This window comes from Nerophis ophidion, linkage group LG02 (assembly GCF_033978795.1).
Source record: "Nerophis ophidion isolate RoL-2023_Sa linkage group LG02, RoL_Noph_v1.0, whole genome shotgun sequence".
Classification (NCBI taxonomy): Eukaryota; Metazoa; Chordata; class Actinopteri; order Syngnathiformes; family Syngnathidae; genus Nerophis; species Nerophis ophidion.
Window position 1 is genome coordinate 50,746,196 of NC_084612.1, and position 27,748 is coordinate 50,773,943.

At 40.7% G+C, this 27,748-nt stretch overlaps 2 protein-coding genes across 4 annotated transcripts in view; one reads left to right on the plus strand and one right to left on the minus strand.

Moving 5' to 3' along the window:
- The window catches only part of LOC133542108 (plexin-A2-like), a 372,047-nt gene that overhangs the window by 80,471 nt on the left and 263,828 nt on the right, over positions 1 to 27,748 (minus strand). Inside the window, exons 14-18 of one of the 3 annotated variants that reach the window (XM_061885963.1) lie at positions 23,684 to 23,801; positions 22,247 to 22,383; positions 9,269 to 9,436; positions 5,622 to 5,687; positions 2,349 to 2,927 (exon numbers count right to left, since the gene is read on the minus strand). In XM_061885963.1, the coding sequence (XP_061741947.1) occupies positions 5,669 to 5,687; positions 9,269 to 9,436; positions 22,247 to 22,383; positions 23,684 to 23,801 (442 nt within the window). In that variant the 3' untranslated portion in view covers positions 2,349 to 2,927; positions 5,622 to 5,668. Of the gene's footprint in view, positions 1 to 2,348; positions 2,928 to 5,621; positions 5,688 to 9,268; positions 9,437 to 22,246; positions 22,384 to 23,683; positions 23,802 to 27,748 lie in introns of those variants that run through there. The other 2 variants (XM_061885972.1, XM_061885956.1) reach the window with 2 other exon arrangements.
- On the plus strand, positions 26,614 to 27,497 carry LOC133542130 (zinc finger protein 213-like). The gene has a single exon (XM_061885991.1). The coding sequence runs from the start codon at positions 26,807 to 26,809 to the stop codon at positions 27,176 to 27,178; it is 372 nt and encodes a 123-aa protein (XP_061741975.1). The 5' UTR covers positions 26,614 to 26,806; the 3' UTR covers positions 27,179 to 27,497.

A 27,748-nucleotide genomic window follows, 5' to 3' on the forward strand; every position in this document is an offset into this window, starting at 1 on the left:
CTCCCCTCAGGCACGAGACTACGGTCCATCCAGACCCACACCTCCCGCCACCTGAAAAGTTTTTTCCCCTTGGCCATCAGACACATGAACAAGAACAAGATCCCATAGCTCATTTACAGCTCATCTTATTACCTATACTGTCTTATATGTCTTCTATGTTGCACGATTGCACCAAGAAAAATTCCTAGTTTGTGAACCTGTTCTCAAACAATGGCAATAAAAACTATTCTGATTCTGATAAAGGATATCACCACATAGGCTGAGGAACACTTCAGAAAACCACTGTCACTAAATACAATTTGTCGCTACATCTGTACGTGCAAGTTAAAGCTCTACTATACAAAGCGAAAGCCATTTATCAACAACATCCAGAAACGCCGCTGGCTTCTCTGGGCCCGAGATCATCTAAGATGGACTGATGCAAAGTGGAAAAGTGTTCTGTGGTCTGACGAGTCCACATTTCAAATTGTTTTTGGAAATATTCGACATCGTGTCATCCGGACCAAAGGGGAAGCGATCCATCCACAGTGTTATCGACGCAAAGTTCAAAAGCCACCATCTGTGTATCGGCTGGGGACATCTCTGCGCTGCTGATCCACCTCCACTTGGGATGGTTTCCTGCTGGCTCCGCTGTGGACGGGACTCTCGCTGCTGTGTTGGATCCGCTTTGGACTGGACTCTCGCGGCTGTGTTGGATCCACTATGGATTGAACTTTCACTGTATCATGTTTGACCCGCTCGACATCCATTGCTTTTGGTCGCCTGGGGACCAAAAGCGGTCCTCTCCAAGGTTCTCATAGTCATCATTGTCACCAACGTCCCACTGGGTGTGAGTTTTCCTTGCCCTTATGTGGGTCTACCGAGGATGTTGTAGTGGTTTGTGTTGTGGTTTGTGCAGCCCTTTGAGACACTAATGATTTAGGGCTATATAAATAAACATTGATTGATTGATTGATAGTTAGCTTTGGTGTGTAGTATGGCTGGGCGATATATCGAATACACTTGATATATCGTGGGTTTGTCTCTGTGCGATATAGAAAATAACTATATCGTGATATTCAAGTATACGTCCTCACGCAGTTTCTTTCAGCTGCGGGCATTACACTACAGGCATTTCTCATTCTTTCTTGTCCCTGCTTCTCACAAGCGCACCTTCATACATACGTCACATACTGTTGCGCGTGCAACGTCACACGCTATCGCGGAGCAGACAACTAGCGACATGGGTAACATTAGCTGTGATGCTAGCGGTACGGTACGAGTGGTGACACGAGAGAAAGAAGGTGCGAATCTGGTAACAAATGAAGGAAGAATTAATTCCCAAGAAAAACAGCAGGGAGTCCATCGTCTGGCAGTGGTTTGGCTTCAAGCGGGAAGATGTCGAACGAGTATGCGGCAAAAGCGTTGCTACAAAAAGTAGCAGCATTGCTAATGTGTAGCACCATTTGAAAAGTCAGCCGCTAGAAAATGAGAAGTGCTTGAAACTCCACATGTCAACATCTCAGCCGGTGCCACACCCAACAAAATGCCCAAGCAACCATATCCAGATCAACACCGTATGAAACAAATAGTCTAAAACCGAAGGAGATAACGTCCACAGTAACCTACCACATAGCGAAGGACATACACTGTTTGATTTCCTTTTATGCAGCTAATTTTTATTCGACAGTTATTGAAATATCTCGTGTGACATCATGCACAAAAGTGCACTTTATATGGTTTAAACTATTATAGTGGCGTTCTGTACAAAAAGTGCACTTTAATTTAGTGTTGTTTTGATATGTCATCTGACATCATGCATAAAAGTGCACTAATAGCTTGTTTTGAAATGTCTCTGACAATCTTGCACTTTCTGTTTTGGAAATGATATGAATGTTTGCTCCACTTCTTAATAACTGTTTAACAAATACAGTTTTGGTAAATTGACTTAGTTGTGATTTCTGTCTCTGCATGAAAGTTTAGAATGAGCATATATTAATGCAGTATTAAGAATAATGTTTCAATGTAGACACATAGAATCATCTTACTGCACTATATAAATATTTGTATTTCTATAGTGTCTTGTATATTGTACATGACTACTTATTATTTCTATTGGATAGTAGTCTGTTTATTTCAATTGCTAGTTTTTCCTTTATTACCTCTTGTGCCCATATTTTTTACCACTACCGCACCTTAAGTTGGAGTCCTTAATCTCGTTATATGCAAATATAATGACAATAAAGTCTAGGGCTGCAACTAACAATTCATTTGATAATCGATTAATCCGTCGATTATTACTTCGATTATTCGATTAATAATCGGATGAAAGAGACAAACTACATTTCTATCCTTTCCAATACTTTATTTTGAAAAAACAGCATACTTAGACTTAGACAAACTTTAATGATCCACAAGGGAAATTGTTCTGGCACAATGTCCTTTCGACTTGCCAAATAAAACAAGACAACTCTTACAAAAATGTTTTTTTTTTTTTTAATTTGCTTAGGGGAATTTCAAACCTGGCTACTACTTATTCCAACCATTCTGCAATGTTGGATGCTGAATGTCTTTCCTCTAGTGGGGCAGATTGACTTCAGGTTCCATTCCTCTCCAATGTAGTGCCATGTATTGCCAAGGTAGGCTACATTTGTCCACGCTCAGTAGTGGGAGCAATTTTGCTCTGAGTGGCTTTTATGTCAGTCTACACTGCATGGAATGTTCTCTCGTACTTCCTCTCCATCAGTTTGGTAAAATGGTTCCTCGAGGGAAGAGTGTAACCAGGGTTGAGGACGTGAATCATTTGTCTAAAATCTTCATCCTCCACCATTAATAGTCGCCTCATGTCAGTTAGTAACATATTCAGGATAGCACCAGTCAGTGCAGTCGCTTGCTGTGGTGTGCACACCTTCCTTTGTACCAAGTCTCTAATGCTGCCTTATTTCTTTCTGAAATGAGAGAAACCATACTATGAATGTACATAGTAGCATCATTTACATGTAACTCAATACATACCCAGTTGATTTAATGAATAATTTCTGACATAAAAGACAAATACGTCACCACATTTAAAAAACAGCTAAATTAAATAAATGGACATTGGAGTTGCAGAATACACCAATAACAACACAGAAATGTAACTCATTAGATCAGAACTGGATCAGATATAGTACACGTTTCTGTTGTGAATAATAAAGGATTCACTTTAGGCTACCTCTGAATAATAGCATGAAATATTCCAGCACCTTCATAATGTTTAGTTATACTAAAGCGTCACTCAAGTCTAAATAGATTTATATAGCTTTATTGGACCCGGCTAGATTGATCCATTATGAAACCAACCTGAGATATTTCTGTCCGTTACGTTTATACGTGTGTTGTCCCTCTGAAAACAGAGTGCAATGTGCCGGAGACACATTATCAACCCCGCAATGCAAAAAAGACATAACGTTAAAGTTACTCACAAAAAAAGCTGAACTTATGAATGAATGCCTGTTGCCACTCAAAACAACACAGAAAATGAAGTCACCGCACCATCCATACAGTTCCTAACACTCTGAAAGTTACTACACAACAGTTGCTGCTGCGCTTCCAGAAAAAAATCTCCTCGTTAACAAAAGATTAAAAACACACAAAGACGGACACAACGGATCAATATACTCGGACTATGAAATTAAAAAGTTACGTACCATGAGTTCTTCCCTTCATCTTCTTCAGGTGCTGCCGTAACAATGTTGTCCTTTTGTGCCACGCGACGTGCATGCTGCCCGTTTTATAGGAAATGTCTTCTTTGAAGTCTTTAAAGTAACGTGTTCCGACACTTTGCACGAAATATGTAGTACACTTTTCTCAATTGAAGCAATAACCTCAAGATAATTCTCCGCTGAACTATCTGTACTGTTTCCCTCCGCCATTTTTCGAACGTTTCCACAAAGGAGAAGGCGTGGTCACGTGAGCTGCACATGACACATCATTGGCTGGCTTACTGCCACCACATGAGACATAGGCTCAGCGCCGCCCTGGCGCGGTTTTGTACTGTTATGTACTCATTTTGATTATTGTTTCTCAGCTGTTTGTAAATGTTGCAGTTTATAAATAAAGGTTTAGGGAAAAAAATTATATAAAATAATTTAAAAAAAAGCCTCCGCGCATGCATATTGCATACATCCAACGAATCAATGACTAAATTAATCGGCAACTATTTTTATAATCGATTTTAATCGATTAGTTGTTGCAGCCTTGATAAAGTCCATTCTATTCTTCTATTTTATTCTATTCTATTCTACTGCTGGGCTTCACGGTGGCAGAGGGGTTAGTGCGTCTGCCTCACAATACCAAGGTACTGCAGTCCTGGGTTCAAATCCAGACTCGGGATCTTTCTGTGTGGAGTTTGCATGTTCTCCCCGTGAATGCGTGGGTTCCCTCTGGGTACTCCGGCTTCCTCCCACTTCCAAAGACATGCACCTGGGGATAGGTTGATTGGCAACACTAAATTGGCCCTAGTGTGTGAATGTGAGTGTGAATGTTGTCTGTCCATCTGTGTTGGCCCTGCGATGAGGTGGTGACTTCTCCAGGGTGTACCCCGCCTTCCGCCCGATTGTAGCTGAGATAGGCGCCAGTGCCCCCCGAAAGGGAATAAGCGGTAGAAAATGGATGGATGGATTGATATTCTACTGCTGTGATTATATGCATCAAGTGTTCATTCAAGGCTAAGGCAAATTATCGAGATATATATCGTGTATCGAGCCTAAAACTATGGAGATATTAATAAAAGGCCATAACGCCCAGCCCTAGTGTATTTTAAAAATATGTCATGGTTATAATTAGTTAGCGCTAAATTACATTAACAACACTTTATTTATTTATTTTTTCAGTTTCACATAATTATTTGGAATTTCACCAAAACTGACTTTGATGATGACTTCTGTTTTGTTTGGTCATACGTTTCACTGCCTTGTCACAGACACAATTAAGATTGTAAACAATTAAGGTATTTTGAATTCATTTTTCAGTCAAATGCATCACATGCCTAAAGTGTGAATTTTGTACTCTGATTTTGTAAAAGGACACGGCAATGAGTTTCATTTCCGCGGGAAATAAATATATATTCTGAAAACAGACACATCGGGACTTATTTTCATTGACCTTTTCAAAGAAGAACAAGAATGTTGTGAGTATTTAACTTAAAGGCCTACTGAAATGAGATTTTCGTATTTAAACGGGGATAGCAGGTCCATTGTATGTGTCATACTTGATCATTTCGCGATATTGCCATATTTTTGCTGAAAGGATTTAGTAGAGAACATCCAAGATAAAGTTCGCAACTGTCGGTGTTAAGAGAAAAGCCCTGCCTTTACCGGAAGTCGCAGACGATGACGTGGCAAGTGTGGGGGCTCCTCACATATTCACATTGATTTTAATGGGAGCATCCAACAAAAAGTGCTATTCGGACCGAGAAAACGACAATTTCCCCATTAATTTGAGCGACGATGAAAGATTTGTGTTTGAAAAACGAGTTAAAAAAAACAACGCAAATGCATTGGAACGGATTCCGACGTTTTTAAACACATTTACTAGGATAATTCTGGGAAATCCCTTATCTTTCTATTGTGTTGCTAGTGTTTTAGTGAGTTTAATATTACCTGATAGTCGGAAGGGTGTCTCCACGGGTGTGTTGACGCGCAGTGTCTCAGGGAAGTCGACGGCAGCTATGGACGACACAAGCTCAGCTTTTCTCCGGTAAGAAGCGACTTTTTAACCCCAATTTTCTCACCGAAAGCTGCTGGTTGATATGTGGTCTAGATTCATGTTCGTTTGACCGCACTCTGATCCATAGTTAATTTTCACCTCCGGGAATTTTAAACAAGGAATAACCGTGTGTTCGTGTGGCTAAAGGCTAAAGCTTCCTAACTCCATCTTGCTACTGTGACTTCTCCAATATTAATTGAACAAATTGCAAAAGATTCAGCAACACAAATCTCAAAAATACTGTGTAATTATGCCGTTAAATCAGAAGCCATTTAGCTGTGTGTGTGCGTAGCGCTCATACTTCCTAAAAACGCGTGACGTCTTGAGTACACGTCATCATTACACAAAGTTTTCAAGACGAAACTCCCGGGAAATTGAAAATTGTAACTTAGTAAACTAAAAAGGGTGTATTGGCATGTGTTGCAATGTTAATATTTCATCATTGATATATAAACTATCAGACTGCGTGGTGGGTAGTAGTGGGTTTCAGTAGGCCTATAAGAATTGTCAATACACGTGAAGGATGTGCTAAGGATTTCAAAGCAGCGACTTAGTACCATCCATCTTTCAGTGGCGAGCGCACATCCAATCGGGGATTCTGACGACCAACCTGGGCTGCCACAGACTCTGAGATTGAGGAAATGTAACAGCAAGTCTGACTCATCTGCGTGCACGGACTCACATTTGTTTAGCGACGCTGATCAACCTGGGACCCTTTTAAATGTGTCTGGCGTTCATTATGCCAGGCTCCTCTAATTAAACGGCGTATTCGGCGTGCAAACACGAGTCGCGGATCTCAAAAAGCTGCAAATCCTGCATGAAAACTTTACACATCTAAAACCAGCAGTTGGGCTGTGAGTGCCGCCAGCAAATCCCGTTTGAGCAAGGTGCCCCCTAATCATCCCAGATAAACCTCTTTAAAAGTCAGAAGACTCGAAAGAGAGTGAAAACTTCATTGTGTTTTTGACATGATCAGTCTGGTCAGAAGATTGCCCCCATGATACAAGGTGCCTAAAGTGATAGATCTCATTAGCATGTCTCAAGTGGAGCATACAAAGTCAATGGGGTCGGTGTGGCTTTGAAAAACAGTTCTTGGAGGCCAGAAACCTGTGTTCATTGGTTGTTTAGCTAATTGCTGGTCAACAGTGAATGTTCTCTACTTAAAGAGATAGACCAAGTTCAAAACCCAAAAACCAGTGTAGTTGCCACGTTGTGTAATTGGTAAATAAAAACAGAATACAATGGTTTGCAAATAATTTTCAACCTTTATTCAATTGAATATACTGTAAATACGTTTTGCAAATAATCATTAACTTAGAATTCAACATTAAAGTTAATGCAGCAACACATTGCAAAAAAGTTGTCACAGGAGAATTTTTACCACTGTGTTACATGGCTTTTCCTTTAAACAACACTCAGTAAATGTTTGGGAACTGATGAGACCAATTTTTGAAGTTTTTCATGTGGAATTCTTTCCCATTTTTTGCTTGATGTACAGCTTAAGTTGTTCAACAGTCCGGGGTCTCCGTTGTGGTATCTTAGGCTTCATAATGCGTCACACATTTTCAATGGGAGACAGGTCTGGACTACAGGCAGGCCAGTCTAGTACCTTCACAGATGTGTAAGTAACCCATGCTTTGGGCACTAATACAACCCCATACCATCAAAGATGCTGGCTTTTGAGCTTTGCGCCTATAAGAGTCCGGATTGTTGAGATCCGCTTTTCGGATCTCCACATATTATTGTTTATTGACCCATTTTTGTTTCACTCTCCGTCTGATCCTCTTATTTCCTGTTTAGTCGGTCACCATGGTAGCTTACGAGTTTCACGTGCTACTCACGGTCCTGCACACCTGTCCTCACTAATCACCTGCCTTATATATTCCTGCCTGTTTTGTTGTTCGGCCTGGGACGAACAACAACATTTGCTTCCATGCAACATTACAACTGCTATCCAATTTGCTTTCACGCAACAAGTTACGCCTGCTCAATTTCCGTCGGTATAATCTTGCTAGCTTTTCACGCTAAGCCCTAGTATTATTCTAGCTCTCACGCTGAAGAATTGTTTTTCCTTTTTGTGTGCCTTCGGCCCAGTTTTAGTTTGTCTATTTGTATACCTAGCTTTCATGTTAGCGTCCTTTGTTTGTTCTACTAGCTCCAGTATTTTTGGTTCTAGAGCTCCTTTTGTTATTTAATAATTCACTTATTCTTACCTTTGCTGTGTTCATCGTTCGACGCATCCACGAGGGGACAATTTTTGGCATTACTATGCCGAACAAGCATAACACGGATGGTCCTTATATCCACAGTTTCCAAAATTTTTTGGAAATGTGGACTCGTCAGACCACAGAACACTTTAACACTTTGCATCAATTCATCCAGCTCAGTGGCCTAGTGGTTAGTGTCTGCCCTGAGATCGGTAGGTTGTGAGTTCATACCAAAGACTATAAAAATGGGACCCATTACCTCCCTGATTGGCACTCAGCATTGAGGGTTGGAATTGGGGGTTAAATCACCAAAAATTATTCCTGGGCGCGGCACCGCTGCTGTCCACTGCTCCCCTCACCTTCCCAGGGGGTGATCAAGGAGATGGGTCAAATGCAGAGGAAAAATTTCACCACACCTAGTGTGTGTGTGACATTCATTGGTACTTTAACTTTAAATTAACTTAGATGAGCTCGGGCCCAGCAAAGCGGGCGTCGTTTCTGGGTGTTTTTGATAAATGGCTTTGGTTTTGCATAGTAGAGTTTTAACTTGCACTTACAGATGTAATTACTGACAGTGGTTTACTGAAGTGTTCCTGAGCCCATGTGGTGATATCCTTTACACCCTGATGTCGCTTTTAGATGCAGTACCACCTGAGGGATTGAAAGTCATGGGCATTATGCTTACGTGCAGTGATTTTTCCAGATTCTCTGCAACTTTTGATCATATTACGGACCATGGATGGAGAAATACCCACATTTTTTGCAGTAGCTCGTTGAGAAATGTTGTTATTAAACTGTTCGACAATTTGCTCACGCATTTGTAGACAAAGTGGTGACCCTTGCCCCATGCCTGTTTGTGAATGTCTGGAAGCTGCTTTTATAACCAATCCTTGCACCCACCTGTTCCCAATTAGCCTGTTCACCTGTGGGATTTTCCAAATGAGTGTTTGATGAGCATTCCTCAACTTTCTCAGTCTTTTTTTGACACTTGCGCCAGCTTTTTTGAAACATGTTGCAGGCATCCAATTCCAAATGAGCTAATATTTGCAAAAAAATAACAAAGTTTACCAGTTCGAACATTAAATATCTTGTCTTTGCAGTCCATTCAATGGACTATAGGTTGAAAAGGAATTGCAAATCATTGCATTCTGTTTTTATATACCATTTACACAACGTGCCAACTTCACTGGTTTTGAGTTTTGTATTAAAAACTTGAAAATTATCTGTTAAAGGTAAAGTTATTAAAGATAACAGCCCAAGTTTATAACAAATGTTTTGCTACTAAAAGAGTCATTTGACATAAGTGTTTTGTATCGGACAGCAATAAGACTGACCTCGTAATGCTCCAAAGGGGCTCGATGCGCAGGACGGTGGGGTCTTCTATGTACTCGAAGGAAAGACTGCAGGGGACCTTTGCCCAGTCCACCCTCAGACTGATTTGCACCGGTCCTGCTCCAGTCACAGATGGAGCTGAGAAGCAAACAATCTCCGAAGTCGTCCTCCTGTCGAAGGACCAGAAAGAGGGATTTATTCCTGCTTTATATTGGCTTTACATGTATGAGCCTAGAACATAGGTGTCAAACTCAAGGCCCGCCACATTATTTTATGTGGCCCGCTTGGAAATAATATGCGTTAATAAAATGCTTAATCTTTTCTTACTAAATGTATGTGTTCTTTCCCTATTGCCATTAACAATCATGAACTGCATGCAATTGCATGTCTTTAAAATTCAATATTATCATAATCAGAGTATAATCATGTATTCCAAAAACATTTTTTGTTAAAATAACGCCGAGGTCGGCGTGGCGCGGTTGGGAGAGTGGCCATGCCACCAACCTGAGGGTTACTGGTTCGATCCCCACCTTCTACCAACCTCATCTCGTCCATTGTGTCCTTGAGCAAGACACTTCACCCTTGTTCCTGATGGGTTCTGGTTAGGGCCTTTCATGGCAGCTACCGCCATCAGTGTTTGTGAATGGGTGCGTGAATGGGTGAATGTGTAAATAGTGTGAAAGCGCTTTGAGTACCTTGAAGGTAGAAAAGCGCTATACAAATATAACCCATTTACCATTTAAAGGTAAATACTGTACTTAAATATCTACTTGACTTTTCATTTCAAAACAAACGATCAATGAAATTGGAGACTGCAAAATCGACAATAGATTTTACGGTTAAATTCCGCCGACTGAGCTTTTAACCGTAAAATCAACGTTGAAACCATTTTTTTCCATATACAGTAAGACACCAAAACATTAAAAAACAAAAAAAAATACATGAAAGGGGATCATTATCACCAGACCTATGTAAGGATCAATATATACCTTGATGTTGCAGAAAAAAGACCATATATTTTTTTAACCGATTTCCGAACCCTAAATGGGTGAATTTTGACGAGTTAAACGCCTTTCTATTGTTCGCACTTGGAGCGATGACATCACAGCGTGACGTCACATAGGTAGTCAAACCGCCATTTTCTCAAACACATTACAAGCACCAAGTCAAATCAGTTCTGTTATTTTCCGTTTTTTCGACTGTTTTCCGTACCTTGGAGACATCATGCCTTGTCAGTGTGTTGTCGGAGGGTGTAACAACACGATCAGGGACGGATTCAAGTTGACTTACGTGGAGTGTGTATCGATTAACACGGCATGCTAATCTATGCTAACATGCTATTTAGTCTAGCTGTATGTACATTTGTACATACAAATGTAATGCCACAATTTTAATGTACACCCACATAATGCCAAACAAACACTTACCAATCGACGGATTTAAGTTGCTCCAGTGTCACAAGATGCGAAAGTCCCGATCGTTTGGTCTGCACATTTTACTGCCGTTGCTAAGTCAGACATGGCACAGAGATGTATGGATATCTTGCAGATGCATTTCCAACAATAAAGTCAACGAAATCACAAAGGTGAGTTTTGTTGATGTTATTGACTTATGTGCTAATCAGACATATTTGGTCACGGCATGACTGCCAGCTAATCGATGCTAACATGCTATTTAGGCTAGCTGTATGTACATTTCTAGCTATATTTGCATCAAGCCTTTCCCTGCACCCACATTTAATGCCAAACAAACACTTACCAATCGACGGGTTTAAGTTGCTCCAGTGTCAAAAGATACGAAAGTCCCGATCGTTTGGTCTGAACATTTTACCGGCGATGCTAAGGCAGACATGGCACAGAGATGTATGGATATCCTGCGACACTCAATCGTTGGTTAGAAGGCGATCGCCGAATAGCGTCAATAGATATTCGCTAGATAGCTTCAGTTTCTTCTTCAATTTCATTTTCGCTATCTGCCTCCATACTCTAACCACCCGTTTCAATACTTGCGTAATCTGTTGAATCGCTTAAGCTGCTGAAATCCGAGTCTGAATCTGAGCTAATGTCGCTATATCTTGCTGTGCTATCTGCCATGTTGTTTGTATTTGCATCACTGGATGACGTCACAGGTAAATGGACGGTGGCTTCACAAATAGCGAAAATCAGGCACTTTAAAGCCTTTTTTCGGGATATTCCATGATAGGTAAAATTTTGAAAAAAACTTCGAAAAATAAAATAAGTCACTGGGAACTGATTTTTATTGGTTTTAACCCTTCTGAAACCGTGATAATGTTCCACTTTAAAACAACACCATGTTTTGGTTAAAAAACAAAAAACATGGCTTGAATTTTACCGCTAAAAAAAGTGGTATTTTTTCTCCATTCCATTGTATTTATTCCATTTTTGATATGCTGTATAAAAAAAACACTGCTTTTACTGTAAAATTCTGGTGACTAAGCTGCACGTTTTTAAAGTAAAATTTAATTTTTTTTTTCCAGCTTACGTAAAAAAATATATTTTTAATGTATTACATATATACATGTATATTCATACGTATATTACTCATTGTTAAAAGCGGCCCTCTGAGGGCAACCATAACTGCGATGTGACCCTCAATGAAAACCAGTCTGACACCCCTGGCCTAGAAGATCAGTTAGTGTGTGTCCCATCTCGTCCTTAGTAGAGATCAGCTGGGACAATATTTGGCATTTTTATCGGTATTGGTCTTTTTCATTAAAAAATACATATATAGTAAAGTAGGAAGACTTCTCAAGCACCATGCATGTGAAGAGTTGCTTTTTTTTTTCCACTATAGAACTTCCATGGCTACCGTAGCATAAAACACGTAACGAAATTGTTTGTGAAATCCCATGTATTTTGCTGCTAAAGTAATAAGGTTTTAAAAAAAAAAACATTTTCAGATTAATCGCAATTATTTTATTTCTATTGATTTTCATCGATTTATAATCAAACGTATATACATATTTTTTAAAAATCCATCCTGTCCAGCCAGACACATCATATTGTTGATGTACATCACAGGTGTCAAAGTCAAGGGCCGAGGGCCATATCTGGCCCGCGACATAATTTTATCTGGCCCGTAAAACACCTGGAAAGGATATGTGTCAATAAAGTACTTACATTTTTTACTAAATGTAATTGATTTTTTTCATTTTCACATAAAAAAGTATATGTACTAGGGCTGCGAATCTTTGGGTGTCCCACGATTCGATTCAATATCGATTCTTGTGGTAACGATTTGATAATATATCGATTTTTTTCGATTGAACGCGATTCTCGATTTAAAAACGATATTTTTCCGATTCAAAACGATTCTGTATTCATTCAATACATAGGATTTCAGCAGGATCTACCCCAGTCTGCTGAATGCAAGCAGAGTAGTATATTTTTTTTAAAAAGCTTTTATAATTGTAAAGGACAATGTTTTATCAACTGACTGCAATAATGTAAATTTGTTTTAACTATTAAACAAACCAAAAATATGATTTATTTTATCTTTGTGTGAACATTGGACACAGTGTGTTGTCAAACTTATGAGATGTGATGCAAGTGTAAGCCACTGTGACACTATTCTTTTTTTTTTTTTTTTTTTGTGTGTCCTGTCCAACTTCTCAGGCAAATCATATAGTTGATGTAGATGCCAATATCGGCTGTTCAGATTTACTTTACAAAAGAGAAGTGTAGGATACTTCTCTTGTTGCCTTATTTGAATTTGACTCTATTAAATGTATTTATATATTCATTTGGTGCAGCCGGGCCGTAGCAGGAGGGAATAGAAAGGGGGAAAGTGTGGGGCTAAGAGGGGGATTAAACAGAGAGACCAAAACAACAACAGCAAACACAACAATAACAACAAAATATCAACAACAATAGAACACCAGCACATACGATATGTACAAATATGATCGTAAAAGTGATAGCAAAGAAACAGTTAGCGAAATAAATAATAATATAGAAATGACAATGAGCATTTTTACACTACAACTAGAACAATACAGATACCAATAGAAAAAGCGCTATTGATCATGAACAATACCAATAGATTACCTCTATTATCAACAATACAGTTGTTCAAATGCAACAATACGTATACATAATGATAACTAGAGAAGTAAAAAAATAAAAAAAGGAATACCGAAAGATGGAGGGGAAGAGAGAGAGGCAACCTATATTAATCTTGTAGATTGTAATAGTAACAATAGGTTAAGCTTTGTCAGTGTGCCATGTGTTACCCAGTTTACCCTAGGGCAAAAACGTTAATACAAACTCCGTTTCCATATGAGTTGGGAAATTGTGTTAAATGTAAATATAAACGGAATACAATGATTTGCAAATCATTTTCAACCCATATTCAGTTGAATATGCTACAAAGACAACATATTTGATGTTCAAACTGATAAACTTTTCTTTTTTTATGCAACTATACATTAACTTTAGAAATTGATGCCAGCAACACAAGATAAAGAAGTTGGCAAAGGAGGCAATCAATACTGATGAAGTTGAGGAATGCTCATCAAACAGTTGTATAGAACATCCCACAGGTGTGCAGGCTAATTGGTAACAGTTGGGTGCCATGATTGGGTATAAAAGTAGCTTCCATGAAATGCTAAGTTATTCACAAATAAGGATGGGGTGAGGGTCACCACTTTGTAAGCAAATTGTCGAATAGTTTTAGAACAACATTTCTTAACGAGCTATTGCAAGGATTCTAGGGATTTTACAATCTATGGTCCGTAAAATCATCAAAAAGTTCAGAGAATCTGGAGAAATCACTGCATGTAAGCGATGATATTACGGACTTTTGATCCATCAGGCGGTACTGCATCAAAAACCGACATCAGTGTGTAAAGGATATCACCACGTAGGCTCAGGAACACTTAATAAAACCACTGCCAGTAACTACAGTTGGTCACTACATCTGTAAGTGCAAGTTAAAACTCTACTATGCAAAGCGAAACCTATTGATCAACAATATCCTGAAACGCCCCCGGCTTGGCTGGACCCAAGCTCACCTAAGATGGACTGATGCAAAGTGAAAAGGTGTTCTGTGGTCTGACGAGTCCAAATTTCAAGTTACATTCGTAAACAGAGGGTGTGGTGTCTTCCAGAACCAAAAGGAAAATAACCATTCGGATTGTTATCGGCGCAAAGTTCAAAAGCCAGTCTCTGTGATGGTATAGGGGTGTATTAGTGCCAAAGGCATGGGTAACTTACACATCTGTGAAGGCACCATTAATGCTGAAAGGTCCATACAGGCTTTGGAGCAACATATGTTGTCATATCCAAGCAACATTATCATGGACGCCCCTGTTTATTTCAGCAAGACAAATGTTACAACAGCGTGGCTTCGTAACAAAAAGAGTGCGGGTACTTTCCTGGTCCGCCTGCAGTCCAGACCTGTCTCCCATCTAAAATGTGTGGCGCATTATGAAGCTTAAAATACGACAGCGGAGACCCCGGACTGTTGAACGACTAAAGCTCTACATAAAACAAGACTGGGAAATAATTCCACTTTCAAAGCGTCAACAATTAGTTTCCTCAGTTCCCAAACATTTATTGAGTGTTGTTAAAAGAAAAGGTGATGTAACACAGTGGTGAACATGCCCTTTCCCAACTACTTTGTCACGTGTTGCAGCCATGAAATTCTAAGTTAATTATTACTTGCAAAAATAATAAAGTTTTTGAGTTTGAACATCATATATATTGTCTTTGTAGTGCATTCAATTGAATATGGGTTGAAAAGGATTTGCAAATAATTGTATTCCATTCATATTTACATCTAACACAATTTCTTAACTCATATGGAAACAGGGTTTGTATATGTTAGATGAAACGTGATTATGTGCAGTAGTGTATGTATGTATATGTACTTATATACGTACAGAATGTCAATCAATCAATCAATCAATGTTTACTTATATAGCCCTAAATCACTAGTGTCTCAAAGGGCTGCACAAACCACCACGACATCCTCGGTAGGCCCACATAAGGGCAAGGAAAACTCACACCCAGTGGGACATTGGTGACAATAATGACCCAGTGGGACGTCGGTGACAATGATGACTATGAGAACCTTAGAGAGGAGGAAAGCAATGGATGTCGAGCGGATCTAACATGATACTGTGAAAGTTCAATCCACAATGAATACAACACAGTCGCGAGAGTCCAGTCCAAAGCGGATCCAACACAGCAGCGAGAGTCCCGTTCACAGCGGAGCCAGCAGGAAACCATCCCAAGCGTAGGCGGACCAGCAGCGCAGAGATGTCCCCAGCCGATACACAGGCGAGCAGTACATGGCCACCGGATCGGACCGGACCCCCTCCACACGGGAAAGTGGGACATAGAAGAAAAAGAAAAGAAACGGCAGATCAACTGGTCTAAAAAGGGAGTCTATTTAAAGGCTAGAGTATACAAATGAGTTTTAAGGTGAGACTTAAATGCTTCTACTGAGGTGGCATCGCGAACTGTTACCGGGAGGGTATTCCAGAGTACTGGAGCCCGAACGGAAAATGCTCTATAGCCCGCAGACTTTTTTTGGGCTTTGGGAATCACTAATAAGCCGGAGTCCTTTGAACGCAGATTTCTTGCCGGGACATATGGTACAATACAATCGGCAAGATAAGATGGAGCTAGACCGTGTAGTATTTTATACGTAAGTAGTAAAACCTTAAAGTCACATCTTAAGTGCACAGGAAGCCAGTGCAGGTGAGCCAGTACAGGCGTAATGTGATCAAACTTTCTTGTTCTTGTCAAAAGTCTAGCAGCCGCATTTTGTACCAACTGTAATCTTTTAATGCTAGACATGGGGAGACCCGAAAATAATACGTTACAGTAGTCGAGGCGAGACGTAACAAACGCATGGATAATGATCTCAGCGTCTTTAGTGGACAGAATGGAGCGAATTTTAGCGATGTTACGGAGATGAAAGAAGGCCGTTTTAGTAACGCTTTTAATGTGTGCCTCAAAGGAGAGAGTTGGGTCGAAGATAATACCCAGATTCTTTACCGTGTCGCCTTGTTTAATTGTTTGGTTGTCAAATATTGAGTTGTATTATTAAATAGAGTTCGGTGTCTAGCAGGACCGATAATCAGCATTTCCGTTTTTTTGGCGTTGAGTTGCAAAAAGTTAGCGGACATCCATTGTTTAATTTCATTAAGACACGCCTCCAGCTGACTACAATCCGGCGTGTTGGTCAGCTTTAGGGGCATGTAGAGTTGGGTGTCATCAGCATAACAGTGAAAGCTAATACCGTATTTGCGTATGATGTCACCTAGCGGCAGCATGTAGATGCTGAAGAGTGCAGGGCCAAGGACCGAACCCTGGGGAACTCCACACGTTACCTTAACGTAGTCCGAGGTCACATTGTTATGGGAGACACACTGCATCCTATCAGTAAGATAAGAGTTAAACCAAGACAGGGCTAAGTCTGACATACCAATTCGTGTTTTGATACGTTCTAATAAAATATTATGATCGACGGTATCGAAAGCAGCGCTAAGATCGAGGAGCAGCAACATAGATGACGCATCAGAATCCATCGTTAGCAATAGATCAGTAGTCATTTTTGCGAGGGCTGTCTCCGTGGAGTGATTTGCCCTGAAACCGGATTGAAAGGTTTCACATAGATTGTTAGACGCTAAGTGTTCATTTAACTGCTCCGCAACAATTTTTTCAAGGATTTTTGAAATAAAGGGAAGGTGAGACACCGGTCGGTAATTTACCATGAGGTCAGGATCGAGGTTAGGTCTTTTAAGAAGAGGATGAATAACCGCTTTTTTGAATGCTAGGGGAACAGTGCCCGAGGAGAGTGATAAGTTTATGATATTTAGCACTGATGGACCTAATAATACAAAGAGCTCCTTGATCAGTTTCCCAGGAAGAGGGTCAAGTAAACATGTTGTCTGTTTTATTCCATTTACACGTTGTAACAATTCCTCTAATGTTATTTCCTCAAAACGAGAGAAACTATTTTGGAGGGCAGTATCCGCCGTATATACAATCGTGTCAGTGTTAATAGAACCCCGTTGTAGCTGGGACGCATTGTCTTTAATCTCCTTTCCAATGACTTCAATTTTCTTACTAAAGAATTGCATAAAGTCATCAGCTGAGTGGGTTGAGCTACTGGAAGGAGTCCCTTGTTGGGTTAGCGATGCTACCGTACTAAACAAAAATTTAGGATCGTTTTTATTACGGTGGATGAGATTTGAGTAATATTTAGCTTTAGCTAAGGTAAGCATGCGTTTATAAGTTATTAAACCATCACTCCATGCTTGATGGTGCACCTCAAGTTTAGTCGTGAGCCATTTGCGTTCCAGCTTTCTACATAATAATTTCTGAGCTCTAGTTTCTTCTGTAAACCACGGGGTGCGCTTTTTTGGAGCCTTTTTTAACTTTAGCGGTGCTATGTTATCAATGGTTTCGCGCAGGGCGTCGTTAAAGTTGTTAGTGAGGTTATCAATAGAGCCCACATACTTTGGGAATGGTGCCATTACCGAGGGCAGTAGGTCAGCAAGAGTTGTCGTTGTGGCTGTATTAATGTTGCGGCTGCTATAGCAGTTATTATTATTATTAGTTTGACGAACATGCGTCTGAACCTCGAATTTTATATGGTAATGATCGGACAATACTTTAGTATACAGGAGTATCGTAACTTTGGAAACGGTGATGCCCCTGACAAGCACTAGGTCTATCGTATTACCGTTGCGATGCGTGGGTTCATTTATTATTTGTGTGAGACCACAGCTATCAATTACAGTCTGGAGCGCTACGCACGGTGGGTCCGATGGGGTATTCATATGGATATTAAAGTCCCCCATTATGATTATATTATCGGCGTGTGTCACTAGATCAGCAACGAACTCTGAGAATTCATTAATAAAGTCCGAATAGGGCCCTGGGGGGCGGTAGATAACAGCCAGGTGTAGAGGCAGCGGTGTGACAGACCTCATAGTAAGCACCTCAAACGATTTATATTTATTATTTATGTTAGGACTAAGGTTAAAGTTTTCGTTGTATATTAGTGCGACCCCCCCACCCCTTTTGAGCGGACGGGCAATATGCGCATGTGTAAAGTTAGGAGGACATGCCTCATTTAGCGCAAAAAAGTCGTTTGGTTTAAGCCAGGTTTCGCTGAGACCGATGACGTTAAGATTGTTGTCTCTGATAATATCATTAACTAACAACGTTTTAGGAGACAATGATCTTATGTTTAAAAAACCTATATTATAGGTAGAGGGCTGTTTTAGGGAGTTTTTGATCAAATTATTCGTAGTAGCAATATTAATAATGTTGTGTTTATTATGCCCAGTGCATTTAGTATAGTTACGACCATATCTAGGAATTGATACGACAGGAATTTTCCGATTGTTTGATTGTTGCTTTGATAAACTGCACGCATCATGGTTAGCCACCTCAGTAACGGGGATTTTCCGATTGTTTGTTTGTGTCCGTGATCACGTACGACCGCCAGACACTTCTGGATGTGGACATATCGGGCCGTTTTGGACTGATAGACACTTGCGTGCTAGACTTGCTAACTAGCATGGGAATACGTCGGCGGCTACATCCAGCGGCCTGTGAAGCAGGGGAGTCTAGTAGCAGCGGGGGCCGTCTACGGAGCAGACGCCAGCGGTGTGATCGGAAACGCGGATGCCGAGCGGGGCTAAAAACAAAGCAGAAGGCTAATCCCCACAGAACACCACTTTCCTCCATCCCGAAGACGGATTTAGATGGAAAATGCGAGACTACTGGTCTGGGTAAGGAGTCAGTTAAATTAGAACAAGTTTTTTCTGCTTTGAATGTTTCAGAGTTGGACATGTGTGTTACTTTGTACAGTAAATGTATATGTACAGTATGTGTATGTTTGTACCATGAATGTGCGTGTAGATGGACAAACTTGGAGTATGTAGGTATGTACTGTATTTGTGTATGTATGTGGGAGCGTAGGTACCTATGTATGTATGTTTGTACGTATGAATAACGGTGTGTTTGTGTGTGAGTATATGTGTGTTTATATGTACAATATATTTGACTCCTAGTGTGCGTGGGAGCCAGAGTACGGCCCCAGCCGCCCAGAGAGCCCAACCCAAACAGCAGGTGCGGCGCACAGGGAAAAGGGCAGCCAGGCCGGCCAGCGAAGGGAACCCCAGAGCCCGGCCCACCGGGCCGCCCGGAAGAGCCAGCAGCAGGCCGCAGACAGACGCGCCTGGCAGAGGACAGGGCACTGGAGAAGCAGCGGACGGCCAGACTCCAAGCCAGTGAGCGACAATTCCCCACACGGGCAGAAAGACGGAACGCCCCGCCCGGGGTGACCCAGAGACTCCCCGCAACCGGACGGGACACCGACCCCGCCCCACCAGCAAACGGGCCCCAACGACCCACCCCCCATCCCTGGGATCCATACCAGGCCACCCCACCCAATTCGGCCGCCACAGGACCACCCAGTGCAGGGCCGCGGGAACCACTCACCCACCCGCAGGGACCCCAACGATGGAGATGGAACAACCAGCAACCGCCCTGTTGAGGTCCCTCCCTGATGGAGGGGGATAAAAAAAACAAAAACGAAAAAAAACAAAAAACTAATAATTTATATATTAAAAAAAAAAAAACTCAAAATAAATAAATAAATTGTATATATATATGTATATATATATATATATATATATATATATATATATATATATATATATATATATATTTATATATACATATATTAATACACACACACACATATATATATATATATGTATATATATATATATATATATATATATATATATATATATATATGTATGTACAACCAATACACACATACATACTTGCAAATATGCAATACATATATGTATATATACACATACATACACATATACATATACACATACATACACACACACATACACATACACATACACACATATATATATATACACATACAAACATACATACATATGCACATACACATATGTATATATACATATACACATACATACATACACAAATATATACATACACATACATATATATACATACACATATATACATACACATACATATATACATATATATACACACATACCTCCACATACATATATACACACAGGAAAAAAAAAAAAGATCACAGATATGCTGACACACAAGATCACTACCCCAGCAGCTGGCCGACTCGCAGCAACCTGCAGCACCAAGCTACCACAATGGATGAGGGGACTAGACCCAGCCGGCCCCAACAAGACAGAGTAGTAGATATTTTTAAAAAAGCTTTTATAATTGTAAAGGACAATGTTTTATCAACTGATTGCAATAATGTAAATTTGTTTTAACCATTAAACGAACCAAAAATATCATTTAATTTATCTTTGTGAAAACATTAGACACAGTGTGTTGTCAAGCTTATGAGATGTGATGAAAGTGTAAGCCACTGTGACACTATTGTTTTTTTTTTTCTTTTTATAAATGTTGAATGATAATGTCAATGAGGGATTTTTAATCACTGCTATGCTGAAATTATAACTAATATTGATACTGTTGTTGATAATATTCAATTTTGTTTCACTACTTTTTGTTTGTTCTGTGTCGTGTTTGTGTCTCCTCTCAATTGCTCTTTTTTATTGCGGTTCTGAGTGTTGCTGGGTCAGGTTTGGTTTTGGAATTGGATTACATTGTTATGTTATTGCTGTGTAGTAGTTTGTTAAAATGAGAATCGATTCTGAATCGCACAACGTATTCAATTTGATTCGTATTCGAATCGATTTTTTCCTACACCCCTAATATGTACTGCTAAAAATTGCATGACTTTTCAACTTTAATAGTTTCTAATATTGCAACAAATATTACAGTATATTATCATATTTTCCAAACATTTTTGTCTAAATATGTGTGAATGTGAGTGTGAATGTTGTCTGTCTATCTGTGTTGGCCCTGCGATGAGGTGGCGACTTGTCCAGGGTGTACCCCGCCTTCCGCCCGATTGTAGCTGAGATAGGCGCCAGCGCCCCCGCAACCCCAATAGGGAATAAGCGGTAGAAAATGGATGGAAGAACATTTAACTTTACAGCAAACTACCAATCACGTGAGTTCCTTATAGTCAGATGCAACATATGACTGGGCTTGCACGCTGTTTATTCAGGATGTAGGTGAATTGCCATCATGACGCCCCCTGAATATTGTTGGTTGGTAAAAAATCGACAGGAATTCCAGAAGATGGATGTCCTGAAATTCAGGGGTCTCCCGGGAAAATTGGGAGCGTTGCCAAGTATGATGCTGTCAAGCGCCATTCGTGCGTTCATATTTACCTCGCGGGCCGCACTAGCATCAAATTGTCATATCAAGGTGTGGGCCGCAAAATAACGTGTCGCGGGCCGCAATTGGCCCGTGGGCTGCATGTTTGAGACCCACTGCTTCAAACACTTAATTTTTTTACACAGAATTTGTTTACAATACCATTTTTAACACTCAATTTTTTATACAGTGAATTTGTTTACAATTATTTTCTATACACTGAATTTTTTTACACTAAATCTTTAAACACTTGATTTTTTATACTGAATCTTTAAACACTTAATCTTTTTACACTGAATCTTCTAACATTGATTTTTTTTTACACTGAATTTGTTTACAACAGTTGTTATACACTGAGGTTTTTTACACCGAATTTTTTTTATAATGATTTTCATGCACTGGATTTTTTATACTAATCTTTTTACAGGAATATTAATACGCTAATTTTTTACATTTAATTTTTTTACACTGAATTTTTATACACTGAATTTTTTACATACATTTTTTTACACAGAATTTTAAATACAGTGGATTGTTTTAAATGAAACTCTCAGCATAATTTGTTTGCTAAGTTCAAACACAAACAATTCAGTTACATACATTTTGTGTAAAAAAAAAAAAAAGCGTTACTAACAAAGACGCAAATGAACCTCCATATAGTACATTTATCATTATTTAACTCACCTGTACAGCTCACAGGTTTGATTCCCAAAGTAAACATTGACGGAGCTACCAGCGTCCAGGTTATCCCCGACAATGGTGACCTTGGTGCCCCCAGACTCAGGCCCCCTGCCCGGGGTTAGCGCCAGCATGGAAGGAGTCTGTTGAGGATTCAGAATGAAAGATGGCAATATTTTTTGCTTTGATTAGCGGAACAGCCTGTTAGGTAAGCAGATTTGCAAACCCCACACAGACTAATAAGGCTGAAAGAGCATCTCAGCAGCAGGCTAATAAATAACACAATGACTAATACCGTATTTCCCTGAATTGCTGCCAGGGTGCTAATTAATTTAAAACCTGTTCTCACTCCGGCGTTTATCAGAGGCATGCGGTAAAGGCGAGCATGCGCTAATTATTTTAAAACCTCTTCTTACCCCGGCGCTTACAAAAGGCATGCGGTAAATTTAGGCCTGCGCCTATAAATTTGAGTGTGATGTAAGGATACCATCATGAAAAGCACATTATATAAAAAAAAAAACGTTATCATGGTCTTACCTTTACTTATAAATAAAGTTCATGCGCAGCTCCTTCTGATCAAAAGCATCGATAACTTGTTTATAGAAGTCTTCCTTATCTTTCTTCAGTTTTAAAAGTCTCTCTGTCTCGATAGAGATCTTCCTTTATTACCTCCTGCTTTGATTGAAAAGTCCAGTTTAGAAAACTGTTTTATTTTAGACATGTAATCCTTCATGTTAAAAGTGCAAGTGAGAGGAAAAAATAAACGATCGCTGCTCACTCTTGCTCCTTGTTGTCACTTCTTCTGCAGCTGAGTAGTCGCAAGAAGGATCACTAGCGGCCTCTACCACCAGGAGGCAGGAGTCATTTAATGACTCATATTTGACACATGCAGCTACAGTATATTAATAAAACATAGCTGCTTACTGTTCTTCTTAGAATATTCAATAGCTTGGACCTTAAATCCTACTGAATAGCTCTAAATCTTCTTCCCTTTATGCGATTTCAAATTATTGAAATCAGCCTCCTCCATTTTGAAAATGATGACAGGGGAAGTGTCACTCGTGACGTGACGAGTTTGACCCAGCGGAATTTCTAGGCCTATGCTAATTATTTTGCGAAACGAGTTTCACCCGGCGGAAATTCTAGACATGCGCTAATAAAAATAATATTTTGCGAAACGAGTTTGACCCGGCGTTAATCCTGAACCGGCGGTAATACTAAGCATGCGCTAATTATTTTGCAAAACGAGTTTCACCCGGCAGTAATTCAAGGCAGCCGCATACTATATACCCGGCGGCTATTCAAGGAAATACGGTATGCAAGATCTTTCAGAATAAAAGCTCTGCTATTGTTTTCTCCTCTACTGGATCATTACTGGGTTACATAAAGGTGTCTTCTCCTCTGCTGCACATGCAGGAAACGCACATTTAGTCTCACAATTACCACAAAGGAGTAGAGCTGGGAGGATTGTGCGCGAAGTTCTGGTCTGCATTCACCCACACAAAGCTTGACCGGGCCCGGTGTACTTCCTCTAGAGCCGGCTGTCATCTCGCAGACGATCCTAGTACACGAGTACACCTTGTTAGCATGCAGACACCCGTTGTTTACATCAGAATCTTTAAACACAGGTTTTAATACACTGAGTTCTTTTATATATAATAATATTGTAGGGCCGCGAGCACCCTCTAGACTAGGCCTGGGCAATTAATTTGCTTCAGGGGGCCAAATTTTGAGAAAAACATGTGTCTGGGAGCCGGTATACCTATTTTTAGAAACACTAACACAAAACCTCAAAATAATGTCTGATTGAATGCTAAAAATGTTATGACAGATCGCCTTAAAAACGGAATGGAATTAAAAAAAAAATTTACAGAATAAGACACCCAGAATTTACATAAAAATAAAGAATGTGGGATTTACAATATTAACAATGGAGGATAAAACACTGACTATTGACAAAATATGAGCGTCACACCCCCTCTCAATCGACATATTTTAAAATCAAGCAAAACACAACAAAAATGCAACAAACAGCGAAATATGAACGTGAAGGGTAAACAAAAAAAATCTACAATCTGATATATCTGATACATCACAAAGCTTTAGAATTTTTTGGTAAAAATCTCCTTCTGCGTCTGTCCCTAACAACCGCCGATAAATGCTTTAAAATGTAATTGCGAAAATTATCGGTATCGGTTACCAAAAGTAAAATGTATGACTTTTTAAAACGCCGTTGTACGGAGTGGTACATGGACGTAGGGAGAAGTACGAAACGCCGATGAACCTTAAAGGCACTGCCTTTGCGTGCCGGCCCAATCACATAATACCTACGGCTTTTCACACACACACAAGTGAATGCAAAGCATACTTGGTCAACAGCCATACAGGTCACACTGAGGGTGGCCGTATAAACAACTTTAACAGAGTTACAAATATGCGCCACACTGTGAACCAACACCAAAGAAGAATGACAAACACATTCCGGGAGATCATCCGCACCGTAACACAACAGAACAAATACCCAGAACTCCTTGCAGCACTAACTCTTCCGGGACGCTACAATATACAGTACATCCCTTGCTTCCATTACCGCTACCCCATATGTCAGCATGTGGCCCCACTGTTAAGTCTTTTTTTCAAACGCTTATTGCAAACGCTTACTTACAGTAAGTCATTAATCTGACTTGGTCATTATTTTGTGTTAGTAAGTCAATATTTACTAAGTCAAAATAAGTGTCTTTATTTTGACTTAGTAAATATTGACTTACTAAGACAAAATAATGACATACTTAGTATCTGTGTTGTGTTTTTACCTAAAGGAAAAAATATTGAGATATATATCGTATATTGCCATTCAGCATACGGAGCGGAAAACACAACCAAAAATTGTAGGCTTGTTCACCCGACGAAGCCGGCCTACTTCACCACAGTCTGTAGTCTATTTCCCTCCCAGGCAGCGATAAGATGGAGATGTGATGGTGGCGACAGGCCAAATTACACTGTTCCTTACACCCACCCAGCCCCTTACCCCGTCGGCCTGTCCCTGGAGAGACACCACCTTAACTAAAAATATTCTGGGGGTAACACTGATGTATATCAGTTTCTCAGCTGTGGTCCATGTAGGCCGCACTCAGTTGTAATACACTTTCCCACCACTTGTGGCAGTAAGGACAATATCAAACAATCATGAATTCTGGAGCTAAGGTCATAGGTCGCCTTTACACTGCACACCAAAACTATTTTTTTTTGCCAGTTTAAACAAATGCATTGGAATCTGAGCTTTTCAAATGTGACTTCAGTCTAAACAGAAATGCGACCTGAAGGCGACTTTTTGCGAGCTACGTCACAACACAACGACCGGTTTCAGTGAGCAAAGTATTTTTTTCGGCGGCCAAATTTTCGGTGACTAGTCAATAGTGCACAAATAAAAAGCTATATGTAATACATTAATATAAATTTTTTGATTCCAAAGAAATAGCGAGTGTTAAAGGAATGCATTGACATTGTGGCGTATTTGCTTACATTGCGTAAGTGAGTTGGAAAATCAAGCTAACGTATATCCACACAGATGTCCATGTCTCCTCTACTTAACAGCCATAAAAAGATTACAACCCTCACAAATATATTACACACTACATATATACATACCTTCATATATTATATTATTTATATTTATTTTCACGTAAAAAAAAAACACTATTTTTTTAAGGTGTGGTGACTTTTATTTTGCAAAGTTGTAGTAGAAGCCACTTCCTTGTTTATTTCTTCCTTTGTTTTAACTTTATCTGATGTCAAGACCACATCGGGGGCCACAATGGGCATTTATATTGGAGTCTGATCAAGATCACGTTTTGCTTGTGTGGAGGGGGTCGTGGTCTTCCCGCCTCCTGGGGGAATGGAGTGTGTATGGCCCGGCTTCAAAGCCCAGCTGACAGGTGTGTAGATTGCCCAGCTGGGATGGTTATCTAATCACCTGTGGCCTTTATCACCAGGGGCCACGGCCATGAGAGGGGAGGGCGGATGAGAGCAGAGCGCACACACCCGACGACAGAAAGAAAAATCGATCACTAGCACAGGGGAGACTGGAAAGTCCTGCACCCTGGTGTATATGCAAATAAAATACTTGTTTAAACCTGCTAACCGGGCTCGAGAAGGTCTATTGGCCTCAGGAGAACCCTACCCGCACAGACAGACCTTCACATCTGGCACCCAACAGTCCTGAAAACCAAAATGTCTGCGCCCAACACACTAACGGCGCTAGGGCAAGTACTTGCTGAGGTGACAGCGGCGAGCCAGCCGCAATTAGAGGCGGTTCGACACCAGGTTGCACAGCAGAGTGAAATACTGCAGTCGCTGGCGGATCGGGTCGGAGCGGGGTCGCCGACATCAGCTGCCGTCTCTGTGCAGCGTATGACCGAGGCAGAAGCCCCCCAGGCATTCCTCGACATATTTGAGGCCACGGCGGCGGGGTGCGGAAGGCCCGAAGAAGAATAGGGCGTGTGACTGCTGCTGCTGCTTGCAAGGGAGGTGCAGCGGGCGGCGCTTAGCCTGCCGGCGGCCTCCCGTATGTGCTTCCTGGACCTGAGGCGGGCGGTGCTGAACCGGACCGGCTGCGCCTCGGAGGACCACCGGCACCGGTTTCGGGTGCTGTGCCTTGGACCGGAGTACCGCCCATTCCTGCTGGAGCAGCAGCTGCAAGACGCAGCGACGCGCTGGCTGCAGCCGGGGGACAGCGACGGCCGGGTGTTGGAGCTGGTCGTTCTGGAGCAATTCCTGGAGGCGATCCCGACGCAGACGTCGGCCTGGGTCCGCTACCCTCGCCCGCGGGATCTGGCAGCGGCGGTGACGCTGGCGGGGGACCACCAGTGCCAGCGCCGTGCAGGCCGCGCGCAGCAAGAGGCGGTGGCGCCGCTGGTTCCACGGCACCGCACGACTTGACAATTCTGCTATTGACTCGCAGGTCCGAACGGCAGCGAGTCAACGCCGCGCCGACCGCACGCCACGAGTGGAGGCTGCGTTGCCCCTTCTAATTCAGTATATTTGCTAAGTATTGACTTTTGTAATCAGTCTGACCTAAGCCTTGATAATAATATTTGTGATTCAAACATGCTTTCATAACATTTGACAAGGTTGTCAACTGTAAGTAGGTTGGATATAATTATTGCATTCAACTCAAGAGTAAGATGATTAATTCAGTGTTAAACTTTGTGTGGGCCCCGGGCCCCTCTGCAGTAGAAAAGTTGGCCCCCGGGTTAAAAAAGGTGAATAACTTGTCATCAAAATAAAAAAAAATGATTCTGATGACCACTTCACATCACATTTTTTTTTTTTTAAGTTTTATACACTGAATTTTTTACACAAATGTTTTTACACTGAATATTATACGCTACATATTTTACATTGACATTTTTTACACAGACATTTTTTACAATGATTTTTATACAACGATTTTTAAACACTACTTTTACTGAATCTTTAAACAGACATTTTTTACACTGAATCTTTAAA

Coding starts and splice junctions, on each gene's coding strand:
- LOC133542130 (XM_061885991.1), top strand. CDS start 26,807: ATGTGCTTCCTGGACCTGAGGCGGGCGGTGCTGAACCGGACCGGCTGC.